The sequence below is a fragment of the Suricata suricatta genome, chromosome 12 (assembly GCF_006229205.1).
Source record: "Suricata suricatta isolate VVHF042 chromosome 12, meerkat_22Aug2017_6uvM2_HiC, whole genome shotgun sequence".
Lineage (NCBI taxonomy): Eukaryota > Metazoa > Chordata > Mammalia > Carnivora > Herpestidae > Suricata > Suricata suricatta.
Window position 1 is genome coordinate 95159287 of NC_043711.1, and position 15489 is coordinate 95174775.

A 15489-nucleotide genomic window follows, 5' to 3' on the forward strand; every position below is an offset into this window, starting at 1 on the left:
GGGCTTCACACTACTGCTCTACGGGCGCGGTTCTCGCCTATGGTTCTTGCCTGTGAGCTTTCGCATTGCCACCTCATGTAGGCCTCGTAACCCCCCGGGGAGGCCATATCTTAAGGAAGAGACACCACTGGATGGTACTGATCTTCAGTAAAGAGTTGGAAAACAATTTTGCTCAGAGTTCAATTCTCTGTTAAGCTGGCTCTTGAGCTGCACGCCCTGGAAGATTCCAACAGCCTTAGCTAACGGACATAGAAAGCCTTCAAGCACTGAGAATGCTATGATCATTTATTCACATCCCTTTTCTGTTATCAAGACATTGAAAATAACCTACGCAGCTAATCCCTATTCTGGGACATTCAGTAAAGGCTGAAAACACCGCTCCAAGGAATGTGCGGTTTTGCAGTCGGCTTTCGTAGTTTGTTAGAGTAAGAACTGTAGCTAATGTGTGTTTAGGTGTCGTGCCATGGAAGTGAGGGTTCGGAAGGTCATGTCCTTCACTCTTTGAACGTTTGGGTAACGGTAGGGCAGTGAACACAGTGCTCGTACTAGGAGCTACAGCAGACACTGCCGGTCGCCTGCCGAAGAGCCCTTTCCCCCTTCTTCCTTGAACATAGAACCCTAATTCTGATCAGGTGTCTTGCACTCAAGGAGGATGGGGCCTCCAAGTCAGGACCAGCGTTTGGCATCGTGATCTTTCCGCTCTCCTTTGCCGTTGACTGGTTGAATGAGGTGAAGGCAGCAAGGCAGAGTGAAGCCCGGTCCTGGCCGCTGAGACCGTCGGGAAGCGTGTGCAGGTGGAGCGCCCCTTACTTCTCTGATGAAGAACTTCCCCTGCCTTTGATTCAGTTGCGCGAGGATCTGAGGCCGGGAGCCTTGGGAGCCATCGTGCCGTCACTGTGGCTCAAAGACAAAAGCCAGAACGCTAAAGATGAGAAACCCAGATTCTTGACTGCATTGTTGTTTTGTTGAATCCATAGTCTTGGAGCTGCCTGTTAATGAAATAAGAAACATCTGTTGCTGAAGCCATTTTTAGGCAGGTGTTCTTTTACTTGGAGCTAAAGCATCTTAACTAATATAGGACTCTTTCCATTCAAGGGACGAAATCAGTTCAAATTGATTCAAAGAAAGATTAGCAGGGCTGGAGTTGCACACCCATTGGCCTATGGAACCAAAAACCCTACCGGTGACGCTGGTTTCAGAGTCGCTGCAGCACGTCTCCCAGACTCCGTTTCTCTCCGTTGCTCAGCAGTGCTTCCCTTTGCTTGGGCTTCACTCTCGGGCAGCCTCCCTCCCTGTGATGGATAAGCGTTTCCAGCTCAGGCCACCCCCTGACAGTAGCCGTCACAGTGGGAAAAGTGGCCTCCTCTCCCTGTTTCCACCAGAAGTCGTAAGATGACTCTGACCTCCTGGCCTCCCCATTCCAGACACGGGGTGCGGTGCTGTGGGCAGTTGGCCAGGGCTCTCCACCCACAGGGTTCACTTCTTCACTGGTGTGGCAGAAGTAACTGTAGCCTGTAGGGCTCGGTCATGGGAAGGTTGATAGAAAGCAGGTTTTGCTTTCGAAACTTTCGTCAGCTAACTCAGGCGGTCGGAACACCAAGAGCAATTCCGAGGAGAGTGCTGGGGGCCAGAAGGTATTTTTTATTATGTTAGAGGACATTTGGTTAGAATTTAGAAATGCTGACGAAGCTATCAAAATAGTTCTGTTATTTCATCAAGCTACGTAAATTGAAGAAAAGCTTTTTTGCACTTACTGGAGCAAAGTGTAACAAAATATTGAGATATCCACCATTTCAAGAATTTCCAGCTTTTGTGCCGACAAAGAATCTAGATGAAGCTGCCAGGGAACATAGGGTTTTCATTCTTCCAGGGATAAACGCCCCCAGCCTACCTCTTCTGGCCCAGAGTGACTTCTCAGGGTGCAGTCATTGAGAGACAGGAGTGGCCTTTGGTGTTCCAGTTACACATTCAGGGCACCTAAGAAACTATTGGTCTAGAGGACTATCTGCACTTTAAAAGCACATTTCCCCCATCTATTTTATTGTCATTTCAAATGAGTCTCCAGACTCTTCTCATTCGTTCTAAAAAAAGTATCAACATGAAATTCTAAAAATATTTTCTTGACCCTTCTTCAAAGCTTTTGGATACTTTTTATACTTAGGGAATTTTGTAGCTTAGGCCTTTTTTTTGCACAAAGAGCTATACAGAAAAAGAACAATCCTTTTCATTGACAATTTCGGCTATTTTTATTCTGTTTCATTCCTTTCCAAACCATATGTAGACATACATGTAGGTTAGATGGCTCTACTTGGTTTCAGCTTATAGTTTTTGTGTTCTTTCCTTTTTACTAGTCCTTTCATTTATTAAAGTTCACATATTTTTAATCAATGCTGATTCACTTTATATTTAGGGCTGAAATTGATGAGGAATAAAAATGAAGTAATTGTACTGCCCACAATACAATTTTTGTCTATATCAAAACAGGAGATAAACACAATACAATTTTTGTGTATGTCAAAACATCATATTTTAGTTTAAAGAGAGGAAAGGCCAGAAGGGGCTAAGTAAGGGCTCGAAATTTACCCTTTCAAATGCCAAGGTTTAGCCTGAATACTACCTTTTTGATTGAATCATTGACCAAGATACACACGAAAGTACTTCCTGCTGCTGTCAGTGCAGAGCCAGATCCTCTGTTCCTGTCTCTCTGCCCCTCCCCATTTGTGCACGCGCACTTGCTTTTTCTCTCTCAAGTAAAAAAAAATGTTTTTCCCACACTTGATCTTAGCCAAAAGGCCAAGAAGTGATGAAAAAACATTTTTTTAAATATCCATTTATTTTTGAGACGGAGACAGAGCACCAGCAGGGGAAGGGCAGAGAGAGACAGAGAGAGAGAGAGAGAGAGAGAGAGAGAGAGAGAGAGGGAGGGAGGGAGATACAGAATACAAAGCAGGCTCCAGGCTTTGAGCTGTCAGCACAGAGCCCAACACTGGGCTCGAACCCATGAACCGTGAGCACATTACCTGAGCTGAAGTCGGATGCTTAACGGACTGAGCCACCCAGGTGCCCCCCCCCCATCTCTCTCTCTAAAAAAAAAAAAAAACATTAAAAAAAAAAAAGAATAGTGCTTCTTGTGTCAATGGGGGTTTAAATGAAAGGTGATGAAAAATCACTCAATTCCTGAGTTACTGACTAAATATAATTCCGGAAAAAGCTGATGTAATAGTGATATTCTTACTTTTTTTAATGTTTATTTTTGAGACACACACACACAGAGTGTGAATGGGGGAGGGGCAGAGAGAGAAGGAGACACAGAATCCAAAGCAGGCTCTAGGCTCCGAGCTGGAAGCATAGAGCCCGACGCAGGGCTCGAACCCACAGACAGAGATCATGACCTGAGCCAAAGTCAGACACTTAACTAACTGAGCCACCCAGGTGCCCTTGTAGCAATGATATTCTAATTGTACTTAAAGTTCTTTTTTAAAAAAAGAAAGAACAAGAAAAGTATTTTAAGACAAAGGGAGAATCCTAGCTGTAACTAACAGCTTTTGTTACTTTCTAGACCATTAAAGTCTGATGCTGACACAGCTTACCTGGCTCCCAGGGAACTCTCCCTGAATCTGAGGGGCTTTGATTTTCATTAGAGAAGGAACAGGCAATCGCTTGTTGGTATTGGAGTAGCTGTCTCAGAGGCAGAGGCCAATATGGTTGTCCCAGTGACAGAATGATCACGTCAGACCCTCGGGATCTTCGGGGCTGTTGAACCCCGAGGAGGGGTGCTCGCCCAGGCTTAGCTTCTAGACACACGGGTCAGAGGTGACTGTGTTCTGGGCACGTCTTGTTGCTGCTCGACTGCCATGAACTAACTGTGTGCCCTCTGTGGGGAAGAACTTCCTCCTTTTCCTGGAGTCTTGCTTTGACTTTCTTCGTTCTACGGCCCTCTTCTCTCGGCTGAGCCTTTTATCATCCATAGGTTAGATTTTATACTTAAATTTTCCAGTTACACCAAAGTAGAGAGATAGTCTAAATTTTAAAACAAGAAAGGTTGTTAAATAATGGTATTCTGAAAGTTGCTACATTGGGGCTGATCTCTCCCCATTTCCTCTTTTTACCATAGTAGTGTTCTCCTCTGTGCTTAAAAAAGGAGTAACATTGCTCTGAAAAGGTGAGCTACTTTCGAAACGAAACGTTTGAACTGCCTTTCCCCCAGCAAACAAACAGCCCTGAGGGATGGATTCTCATTTTGGAGTTTCTTTGGGGTACCTACTTTAGGTAGCAGAGTCGAGGGCTGGGTTTTCAAACTTACCTTGCCAGAGTATCACTTGGTTCTCTAATTACAGCTGACAAAATGCGCTAAAAATATATTCAAGTATTTTCCAAAAATCATCTGTGGCTAAAAGAGGATTACATAAGTAAGTGGCTCCCTTTTTGCCTCGTTACGCGGCAGCAGACCTGTCTCCTCGTGGTGGTCAGGGCCGTCTTCCCTGTGCATCCAGGTAAGCCGTTCCGGGCCTGTCGGAGCCCAAAGGGACCAGGCAGCGGCCATTGTGAAGCTCACCGTGTGAACCCTGGTGGAAGGGTCACCTTCTAGGAGGCCAGGACCTTTCAACCCCCTGAGCCTAAAGTTTCGGGCTGTGGCAGCGGAAGTTCTCCAAGGAGGAATCCTTGCTCCCCAGGGAGTCCCTGAGCGTGCCGTTGACTGGGGCCCACTCCTGCTGTCATGTACTGGGGGGCTGCGTCCTACTCACTCTTAGGGACCTGCCCCCTAGAGTGGCCATTGGTTTAAGGAGTCAGTTGCATCCTGGGGGAGAGCTCCGTTCTTCATAGGATGTCGTCTCCAAGCTGGTGCCTCAGCTTCTTTACGAGACCCTCTTACCACTCTGGCTGGCTGGCAGCTTCTGGATCGGGGGTGTCTGGTAGGGGGCCATGTGGGGTCCATGGCCACACGCCCGCTGCTGTACCTCTTTGGCCATAAAGCGAGTCACGTGGTTTGATGCATTGTTAAGCAGTGTCCCCCTGTAGTATAGACACTTGTGGGCAGTGGTGCCAGCCAGCGTGCTTGTCTGTCTCCTGCAGAATGAGCCACCAGGATGAAGGGCTCTGATACAGTCGAGTTGCCATCATCCAGCTCGCTGGTCTTCACAGGGGCTGGAACCGTCTCGGGTGCTGGGTGTTGGTCTCTGTGGCTGCCCAGTCCTCCAGTCAACGGCCATGGTGGGAGGGGCGTTCCTGCTGGCGGGCCCGTGGCCATTTCCCATCTCTGCCATCGGCCACTGTGTTCGTGAGTCCATTGCACAGACACTGAAGTGGCCAAGGTGAGAGGCTGGCTGAGTCCTCCCCGAGCCAGCTGGTCATGGAGAACTCCCAGGGAGCCCCTCTGTAGGAATGGGGGAGAGGGGTTGATGTGACAGCTGCAGGGGACACAGAGGCCCAGGGCACCTGTTCATGCAGCGTGCTTGTGCCCACCAGACCTGGCCGCGCTGATCTGTAATGTGACACTTTGATCTTACAAACACTGCTGCTGGGCCCACCCGGCCTTATAACTGGGTACTTCTGGCAACCCCACTAGGAAGGGCAGTCCTGGGCACAGGAACACTTGATGTCCGGTGCTCAGAGGCTCTACCTGGGCCCCATAGCGTGCCAGGAACTACTTGGGGGTTTTCTTCCGGTGCTTTTCAAGTGCCGTGTAGTTCTCTGCTGTGAGGGGCAGGACCTTGTTCCAGAACCCTAGGGACCTGTGCTGAGCAGCCCTCCTGTTGTGGCTTGCCCGAGATGTTGCACACCAGGCCTTTCTACCACGGGTACTTCCGGTGCCGTGGGGTCTGCCAGATGGTGCGGCGGTGGCAGCAGGCTGCTTGAACGGCAGGGGGCCTGCTGCGGGGCCTTTCTTGTGGGCCCCACTCAGGACGCTCAGCCTCCCACAAGCCATGCACGGGCCGAAGTAGTTCTCTCAAGGGCGGAATATGTAGCCTCCAAACCTGGAGGAGACCTAGCCAGCGTCGCGCTGCTTTAGTGGCGGGAGGTGGAAGGTGCAGATCTTGCCTTTTTCTTGAAGGCAGTGTCTTGTCCTACTTCCTACCACTCGACCCTACCTTCCCAGGTGGGCGGGCCCCTGACGCTTTCTATGCCTGAAGCCCTGTCTTATCGAGACCCCTACTTGCCACTTCTTACTTGCCTTGTCTGTGTAGCATGCTGTCCACCTAGTCTAGTGGACCACGGCGTTGTCCTGGGCAACGTCCACGTGGTCTGGGTCCTTTGGGACTGTGTTTCGGCAGAGAGCAGGAGTTCTCACAGGCACCTGCCTTATTTGGGACTTCTGTGTAATCTTGAAACAGCCTGGAGAGCTCTCTCTGCCAGCGGGGGTGGGACGGGGCACTTCAGCTGGCCCAGAGGGTCCACAGGAGCTTTGAGGTTGAAGGTGCTCGGGTACGTCTCCCCCAGATGTGCGTCCCCCGCACCTCAGAGTCCCACATCTTCCTCAGCCTGGCCTGGCAGGAGAGAGCGTCGATTTACCTTCTTGGGTTCAACTTTCCCAGAGGATCTGCCGCTCTTGCGGTTGAGTCCTGTGCCTGATCTCCCGCTCTGGAAGCCCTACAGCTGCACGGGGTGAGGGGCTACGGAAATGTTGCCAAGGAAGCCCTCTGACTCTCACTTTGCTTTAAGTTGGTGATTGTCTGAGCCTGTTTGTCCGCGGCAACCACACAGTTCTACTGTTCTTCTTGCTTCCCCCGCCCTCTCCAGCACTGCGCGTGCTGCCCGGGCCACTGCCTCCCGCCCAGTGTCCCGACCGAGTCCACCACAAGGGAGTGTTGGCAGTGGCCCAGCTACCCCCGCCCAGGGACTGCCAGGACTTTACCACCGGTGCCCGAGTCCTCGCCGCCAACCCGCTGCTGAGCCCCCCACCTCCCTCCTTGGGGAGCATCCTTCCAGTAAGCACTCCGCTCCGGAACCAGCTGTCTGAAGGTGGCCGCCTAAAAGCAGCGTCTGAGACAGGCGCTTGGGGACACGTAATTTATCAAGGGATGCTCGTCATGAATAAATCTATGAGGACACCAGACTAGGGGAGGAAAAGAGCCAAATACCAGGTGGGATCTCAGTTTAAGCCCAGCCGGAGCCTCAGTAGGAGGGAGCTCTGAACGGGAACCCACACTGGAGGTCCCTCTTTAAAGCAAAGGGGCTGGACTCCTCACGCCCTGGTGTCACTGGTGCAGGGCCGGGCCTCTGGGCCGCTGAGGGCGCTCTTCCGGAGAAGGGGACAGGTGTGAGTGCTGAGCACGTCACACACGGGGTGGGCTGGGGCTGGGGGTGGGGGTGGGTCATGTGTTTACTCAGGTGGGTAGGGCAGTGATAGCAAAAGCCTAGAAAAATGCCCGGACACTCAAGTTTTCACTGAATACTCTTTCGTACCTTTAAACATTTTGTGCCATATGCATCTGTTACATAGTCAAATAAAGAGGAAATAATTCATTTTTAAGCAATTCCGTATCTGCTATTTACTAGGTAAGTGATGCCGGGCCTCAGCCTCAGTTTCCTTATCTGTAAAATGCAGGCGAGAGTGCCTTCACTTCCTAGAATCTCAGGTATTAAACACGGTGATGCATAGAAACCACTTAGTACAATGCCTGCCTGCTAAGTAATCAGTAACTATTAGCTGTTGCTGTTAATATTATCATCTATATTATCATGGTTTATTGCCTTGCCGGGTAATTGTGGGAACGAACTAAAATAATGTGTATTTTATACATCAGCACAGTGCCTGGCACATAGGATGTGTGTGTGTTTCTTTTTCACACAGGGAAGCATATACATGTGTGTCCATATATATATATATATACATATTTTAAAGGAAATTGGGATCAGCTTTTGCAACCTGATTATCATCCTTAAGACATTTTAAGTGTTTTTCCTGTAACATTAATGATCAGTGGTGCAGTAATGGTGGTGGAGGAGCAGCAGTGCACCCTGGGAGGGAGGTGAGGGTTCACGGCTGGAAACGGCAGGTGCAGCCTGCCTGTGTCTTAGCATCACGAAGTGGTAGGATGTCGTGTCCCTTGCTGGCTCAGAGCCATTAGACTCTAGCTACTTCAACTCTCTGAGCTGTCCTACCTGAAGCATTCTCTGGAGGATTAGAAACAATTTAAAGTGACAAATCCTAGGAGAGCCTGGGGGGTTCACTCGGTTAGGTGTCCCACTTGAGCTCAGGTCATGATCTCATGGCTCGTGGATTCTAGCCCTGCATCAGGCTTAGTGCTGACAGCTCAGAGTCTGGAGCCTGTTTCGGATTCTGTGTCTCCCTCTCTCTGCTCCACCCCTGCTTGTGCTTGCTCTCTCTCTCTCTCTCAAAAATAAATAAACATTAAAAAAAATTAGAAAAGAATTGTTCAAGTTGTAATAGTAACAGTAGTGATAATATCACATCGTGTTTTACAAGGCTTTCCAATGCCTCATAAATAATAACATAGAAACAAACTTAGGCAATAGAATAATTATCATTAATTATGATCATAATCAATGGAAATAATAATTTTGAATAATGACTTTTCAAATGCAGCTGCTCCGTACTTAATTACAAAAGCACTAACCATGTATTGAAGTTTGCTATACATTTCCAAGGGAAAGAGAAAGTTGAGGTTTTAGTGGAGCAGAAAAGCACTAGCTTTAAAAATGAAATCTGGAACCAGGAAAAGAGGTTCAACTTCCCCAGTAAAACCTGGAGTGCTTACTAAATGCAGATGAAGTGTCAAATGCAAAGTGAAACAGTGTGACTTCTTGCCCCTCAGCTTGGCAGCCATGTTAGTCGGATGATTATCCAGGGTCAGCGAGGCTGTGGGAGCGCTCTGGTGCCACGGCGTAAATGGGTGCAGCACTTTGGAGGGCAGTTTGGCAGCCTTCTCAAGAGATAAAAATGTATCATGCCACTCCCCGCCTCTGGATCCGCCCTAGGGAAACACTCCCGCTGAGAGGCGGGAACCGGCAGGTCCCTCGAAGGCCCGCTGTGAGCGCGCACCGTGGGAGACAGTGGTCATCTGGGGACTGGCTTAAAACATTGTCAATCTTGAAAACATTAAAATATAATTCACAGGGCGCCTGAGTGGCTCAGTCGGTCAAGCGTCCGACTTTGGCTCAGGTCATGATCTCACAGTTCGTGGGTTCAAGCCCTGCGTCGGGCTCTGTGCTGACAGCTCAGAGCCTGGGGCTGCTTCAGATTCTGTGTCTCCCTCTCTCTCTGACTCTTCCCTGCTCGCTCGCACGCGCTCTCTCTCTCTCTCTCTCTCTCTCTCTCTCTCAGAAATAAATAAAAAATAAAACATTTTAAAAATTATAAAAAAATATATATGATTCATATACTGTAAATGTCATAGTTTCAGGGTTTACAGATCATTGCTTTTCAGTGTGCTCACAGGGCCGTGCAACCTCACCACTAATTACAGAACGTTCTCATCGCTGTGAAAGGAAACCCACCAACCCACCCACGAGCCGTCCCTTCCCATCTCCTCCTTTGCCCTCCCCTGGCAGCCTCCATCCTGCTTCTGGTCTCTGTGGGTTTGCCTGTTGCGCACGTTTTCCATCAGTGGACTCATACTTTTAATACAACGGGTTTATTGCGATATAATTCACGTGTGATACATTACCCAGCATGTAATGTACTGTCCAGTGAGTTTTAGCTTATTCGCAGAGTTGTGCAACCTTCTCCACGGTAGATTTTAGAACATTTTCATCCCCCCAAAAAGAAACCCCATTCCCTTTAGCTCTCAGCCCCAAGCCCCTCCTCCCCAGCCCAAGGCAGCCATTTCTATCTCTAAATTTGCCTGTCCTGCATATTTCATATAAATGGGTCATAAAGTACATGTCTTTTGTGCCTGGCTTATTTCACTTTGCATGTTTCCAAGATTCATCCACCTTGCAGCATGGATCTGTTTCTCTGTCTCTCTCAAAAATAAAAACACTTAAAACAAAAAGTCCTTAAAATGTATACACAATTTGAAAGGATAGGAAAAAAGAAGTAGTGGGGGGAATCCTGGAGAGGTTAGAATCCGCTGTCATGCCACCGGGCAAGTGAACTAGGCTCATGACTCCCTTTACTGCTCAGATCTATTTTGTCTTAGTCTACCTTTCCAAGTAATTTTGTTACTGTTTTAATAATATGGACCAGTTCAAAGAGTAGAGAGGTCTATAAAGGTAAAGTTACTGTTCTTTTCATCTGAAACCCCCTTCCCAACGGCGATGAGCGTTAGTGCAGTTCCTTTTCCTGATAAACTTGTCTGTTCTAATACTGTCTCCTCCCCCCAGCCAACAAAGTGTTTCTTCGGCTTTCTGTTGACGAGGAGGAAAAGCTCCTTCCTCTGCAGAGGGATGTAGGTGTTTGTCTTTGAGCGCTGACCTTGGTCTTGAGGCTTTGCACCACCCCCTACCAGAGATTGGGCTTCAGTAGGTCTGGAGTGCTGCTCTGGTGTCTTCTTTATAAAAAGCTCCCAGGGTGATTCTGAGGAATCAGCAGGGTTAAAAATCATTTATCTAGGGAGTAACGGAGCAATCTTCAGTTGTGCCCGCGATGCTTCTTTGAGAATTATTTTTGGTGGGTTCTTTGTGAAAGAGTAATGAGCCTGTCAGCCTTCAGGAGACATGCCTGAACTTGGATGGTCTGATTTGTTCCAGGAATTTCACAGAATTTTTACTTTAGGTTATTTTTAGCAGTGGGGTTTTATCTCTAACGAAGTCATAGAGCTGCCATCCGAGTCTAAGAAAATGAGCTGGGATTCTTTTTTGAAAATGGTAGGAACAAGCGGCATAAGGCAAACTTAGCATGTGAGCTTTCTATCCTTTCACACTGAAAACGGGTGGATGTAGCCAAACTGACAGGCGGTAAGTCTCCCATGCCCGCAGACCACGCTGGCGTCGTGTTCTGTCAAGCTTTCCGTTCCCCCAGCCGCACCCCTGCCCCCAGATTGTCGCCGACTTCATTACGGTCTGTTTACCTGAGGTGCAAGTGAGAAGGAAACTTGTGACTCAGAAGCTCACCCTGATTTCCATTCGTATGTTTTCAGACAGAAGCCTTGCAGAAATCCAGAAGATTCTCTAGAACGATAATCCTGAGTGATCTTTCTCATAAGCTTTACATTTTCTCTTCCAGGTATTCTCATGGGAGCAGTTATAAAAATTATAGAGTTTAAAAAACTGGCAAATTGGAAGGTAGGTGTACCCCGCGTAACCATTCTCATACCTTTAATTTTAGCGACACCGATGGCTAGTTGACGGCGGCTTATCATTGCTTCATTGTCAGGAAAGTGTGTATTGTCCCATGAATTTTTTAACATTCTGTTGGATTGGGCTTGATACCATTACAGCTGACTTTTCTGAAAAAGCATTCAGTCTCACACTGTTTCACGTTAACGTAGGAGTCCTCCGTGTGCCATGTTTTGTTACTTATTTGCATTTTTATAAGCTTAGACTGACGTGCTGTCCAGGGGAAAGCCTCTGATTATCACAAAACATTTACCGGCGGTCATCATGGACAGCGGAAGACAAAATGTATTTGTCCAGCGCCAGAGCTTACCGTACACACTGTTGTCCTCGTGACAACCACGTGAGGTAGAGGACCGCCTTCTGTCATCACTCTGTTTTTACAGATAAAGCCACCACAGAGAGGTTGAGACATGTCCCACATCACAGAGCTAGAAAGGAGTCGAGTTGAACCTCTTCTGTCAGACCTGTTGACCCTGTGACCCTGTGTGCTCTCTGTCCCCCGCGTGCCACGCTGTCCCCAGGGCGCGGTGTCATGCCCTCGTGTCCACACAGTGGGTAGAGCAGGAGCAGCATCCTGTGGTACGGGGACTAAGTGACACTCGAAGTCCAGCGTGTGCACCCACATTAAGTACTGAGATTAAATCGTAGGTGACAAAATTGATTTTGAGGAGGGAAATGAAGTTCATTTCAAAATATTAAAGAATGATGTGGCTAACTTTTGTCACATTCAGACCTGTCCGATTTTGATTCAGCTCCTAGGTGCGAGAACTCCGTTCCCTGTGAAACTGGAGAGTGTAAAATTTGCAAAACAGGTCGCACAGTGTGACCTAAAACACAATTTGAAACTGTTACAGGTAATACTCAGGAAGTATTGTGTGCATTAAGTGGAGTCTCAAAATCTCCGTGAAGCCCCTGCGAGGACAGGGCTCCCCTCGGCTGGGCAGGCCTCCCTGGAGCCCAGTGTGACCGGTGTCTGCCTCCCACGGCTGGTGACATTGAAGCACCCTCACAGTGGCTCCTTCTAGGGCAGGGGACACAGACCGTCACCCTTACCCTACTCCCAGAGACAGCCTGGTGTGTTTTGTGTTTGATTTAAAATCAGTTGCTCAAAATAGCAATTGATTTTTAAACAATATAAAAAGCGTTATTTTTATTTTAAAATCTTATCTATCTATATAACATTCTGGGAATTTCACATAGACACCTGAACCTGAACCTCAAGCTTCTCTCTTTTTTTTTTTTTACTTTATTCATTTTTTTTTAGAATATAACACTATTTTTTTAACATATGCAATTACTTTCCATCATTTACAATACAGTAGTTACAATGACACTCCAAATAGATAAGCAAAGTAAAAAATCAGAACCCCAACTTCTATTTCATGTAATTAGACATATACAGAAATTAGAAGGTTAAGTAACAACTAGTTAATCACCTAATTTCACAGCTATCTGAAGTGACAGTCATTATATAGCAGTTTATCTATGATACATTCAATATAGATGATACAATTTATTACTTGCCCATAAGCTGAAACACAGCCTGCTTAATACCTTTCCTTAAATTCCACCTCTATACTACAGTATACTTGAGGTCAAGCTTCTCTTGAAGAAGCAGAAACTTCTTTTTTTTTGAACTTTTATCTTTTACTTTATTTTATGTTTAACATATATATTTTTTTGAATGTATATCTATTCTGTTTTATTTTATGTTTAACGTATATATTTAAATTCAAGTTAGTTAGCCACAGTGTAGTACTGGTTCAGTAGAGTCCAGGGATTGGTCACCTGTATGTGACGCCCGGTGCTCATCCCCGCAGGTGCCCTCCTCCATGCCCAGCACCATCTAGCCCATCCCCCCCCTCCAGAAACTCCCTGAACAGCAGGCCCACAACCCCCGTTGCAGAGACCCTGAAGCCGCCATGCTGTGTGGCCTGGGGGTCTGCGAGCTGGTGGCCCCTGCTCTGAGTGGTGGCAACCACTGAAGTTTTATATGCTTCAATTCTGTTGAATTTCTTTTTCAGTAGATGTTACTTTTCAAGTTAAATAATAGTAATATGTTTAATGGTACAGGCGAGTGAACAGAGTTGGGTAGTGAAGGCATTAAGTGCCTCAAGAGCCGTCCAGGCAACCTGGGCTTGACCTCAGAGAAGCGGAGGTTTCCAGGCCCGGTGGCTGCGGCGGGCTTCCTGGAGGAACAGGTGTTTGTGGAAAGCCAGAGCTGGAAGCAGGACACCTGTTCGAAACCAGGAGCTGCGGGGAGCGGGGAGCGAGGCGGGGAGGCAAACAAAGGAGCGTGGTGTTCTTTCCAGGCAGCTCTGGTGCCGGGACTGTCCTGCGGCCTGCCTCCCACCACCTTCGTTATCATAGACGTGCATATTTATGTCTTGAAAGCAACTTGCTTTTTTATGTATATACATTTTTTGTAGTTTTTTTTTTAAGGCTTTTGTTGTGGTAAAATATACACAACATAAGGAGCCCTGGGCCCGGGTGGCTCCATAGGTTGAGCGGTTAACAGCTGACTCTTGATCTCACTGATCTCACGGTTTGGTTAGTAGGATGTGGGGTGGAGTGCTGAGCCCGAGAGTCCTCTCTCTCTGCCCTGCCCCCCCATCTCTCTCTCTTTCTCTCTCTCCCTCTCTCCCCCTCCCTCCTTCCCTCTCAGAATAATAAATAAGCATTTAAAAAATAATATATAACATATAACATGAAACATATCATTTTAGTTATTTTTAAATGCACATTTCAGTGGGATTAAATACATTCACAGTGTTGTATAGTCATCACCGTTATCTGTTTCCAGAACTGGTTTATCATCCCAGATGGAAACTACCCCGTAAACAGCTCCCCGACTCCCCCCACCCCACAGTCAGTTCTGTTTTCTTTCTTTCTTTTTTTTTTTAGTATTTTTTTTTGTAGCCTCCTATTCTACTTTCTAGCTTTATGAATTTACCTATTCTAGGTACTTTATGGAAGTAGAATCGTTCATTTGTCCTTTTGTGTCTGGTTTATTTTACTTAGTGTGATGTTTTTAAGATTCATTCATACTGTAGCTTGTGTCCGATTTTCCTTCCTTTTTGTGGCTGACTAAGACATACGGCTCTTTGTTTATCCATTTATCTGTTGATGAACCGTTGGGTTGTTTTTGCCTTTTGGCTACTGTGAATAATGTTGTGAATACTGGTGTATGCTGTATGTTATATTTTAAAGGAGATATTATAATACTGTGAAAGCCAGTATTTTTATAAATAAACATGATGAAAACAAAGTAGTCCAGATGCCTGCTGGAACATCTGAGATTAAGCCCGTCCTGTCACAAGGCGAGGTCAGCGCGCTGGGAGAGGCCTTCTCCTCTCCACCCGACCGCAGTGTCTTTGACTTCATGGAGACTAGAAAAAGAAGCAAAAAGAGCTGACTTTCTCAATCTGGGGGGGTCAGTGCCACTGCTCAGGTACCACCTAAAACCACCTTACACCATTTTGGGGAGAGTGTTGCCAAAAGGAACCTGGGATCTTTCTGTTAACACTCTGCTCCGGAAGGTGGGACATGCATTTCCCGTGGCTGTGATAACAAATTACCAGCCCTGGTTGGCTTAAGACCACAGAGAGTTATTCTCCCATAGTTGAAGAGGCCAGAAAGCTGGAATCAGGATGTTGGCAGGGCCATGTTCCCTGTGGGAGCAAATCCAGGCTCTAGGAGAGAATCCTTCATTAGCTTTTGTAGCTTCTGGTGGTCCCAAGTATTCCTCGGCTGTGGCCACATAACCCCTCTCTCCTCCGTCTTCACATGTCCTCGGTGTCTGTGTGTCCTTTCCTGTCTCTTGTAAGGACACTCTTATTGCATTTAGGTCCCCCCTCCCCCCAATCCAGGATGATGTCATCTGGATTCTTCCCTTAATCACATCTGCAAGGACCCTGTTTTCAAAGAAAGCCACATCCTGGGGTTCCAGGTGGACGTGAATTAAGGCTGGAGGACCCCGTGCACCCCACTGCGGGTGGGTCCCCTGCAGTGGTCCCCCGGTGCAGGTCCTGAGAATAGGCTGCCCCACAAAACCCGAGATCGGCCCATTTCTTTTCCCGTGGTCCCAGTTGGAGGCATGAGCTTGTTACATGAGCAGCTATTTTGAGACTTAATAAAGGCATTTTCGGGAGTCATCATGTGTGTCTAGTTTGAGCCTTTGGATGTTGTTTTAGGCTCTATGGTAACAGCTGTACATTTGTAAGAACACACTTAACCATTCTTTTGAAT

General features: G+C 47.3%; 1 protein-coding gene across 9 annotated transcripts in view; it reads left to right on the top strand.

Annotated features, from left to right (window-relative positions):
- Positions 1 to 15489, top strand: part of SLC9A8 (solute carrier family 9 member A8) — a 63924-nt gene that overhangs the window by 9275 nt on the left and 39160 nt on the right. For all 9 annotated transcript variants that reach the window (XR_003901276.1, XR_003901277.1, XR_003901278.1 and 6 more), the window contains one exon: positions 11129 to 11187. Coding sequence is in view for 6 of the 9 variants with exons in the window: in XM_029918286.1 (XP_029774146.1) it covers positions 11129 to 11187 (59 nt within the window). In the remaining 3 variants the exon portion in view is untranslated. The remainder of the gene's footprint in view (positions 1 to 11128; positions 11188 to 15489) is intronic.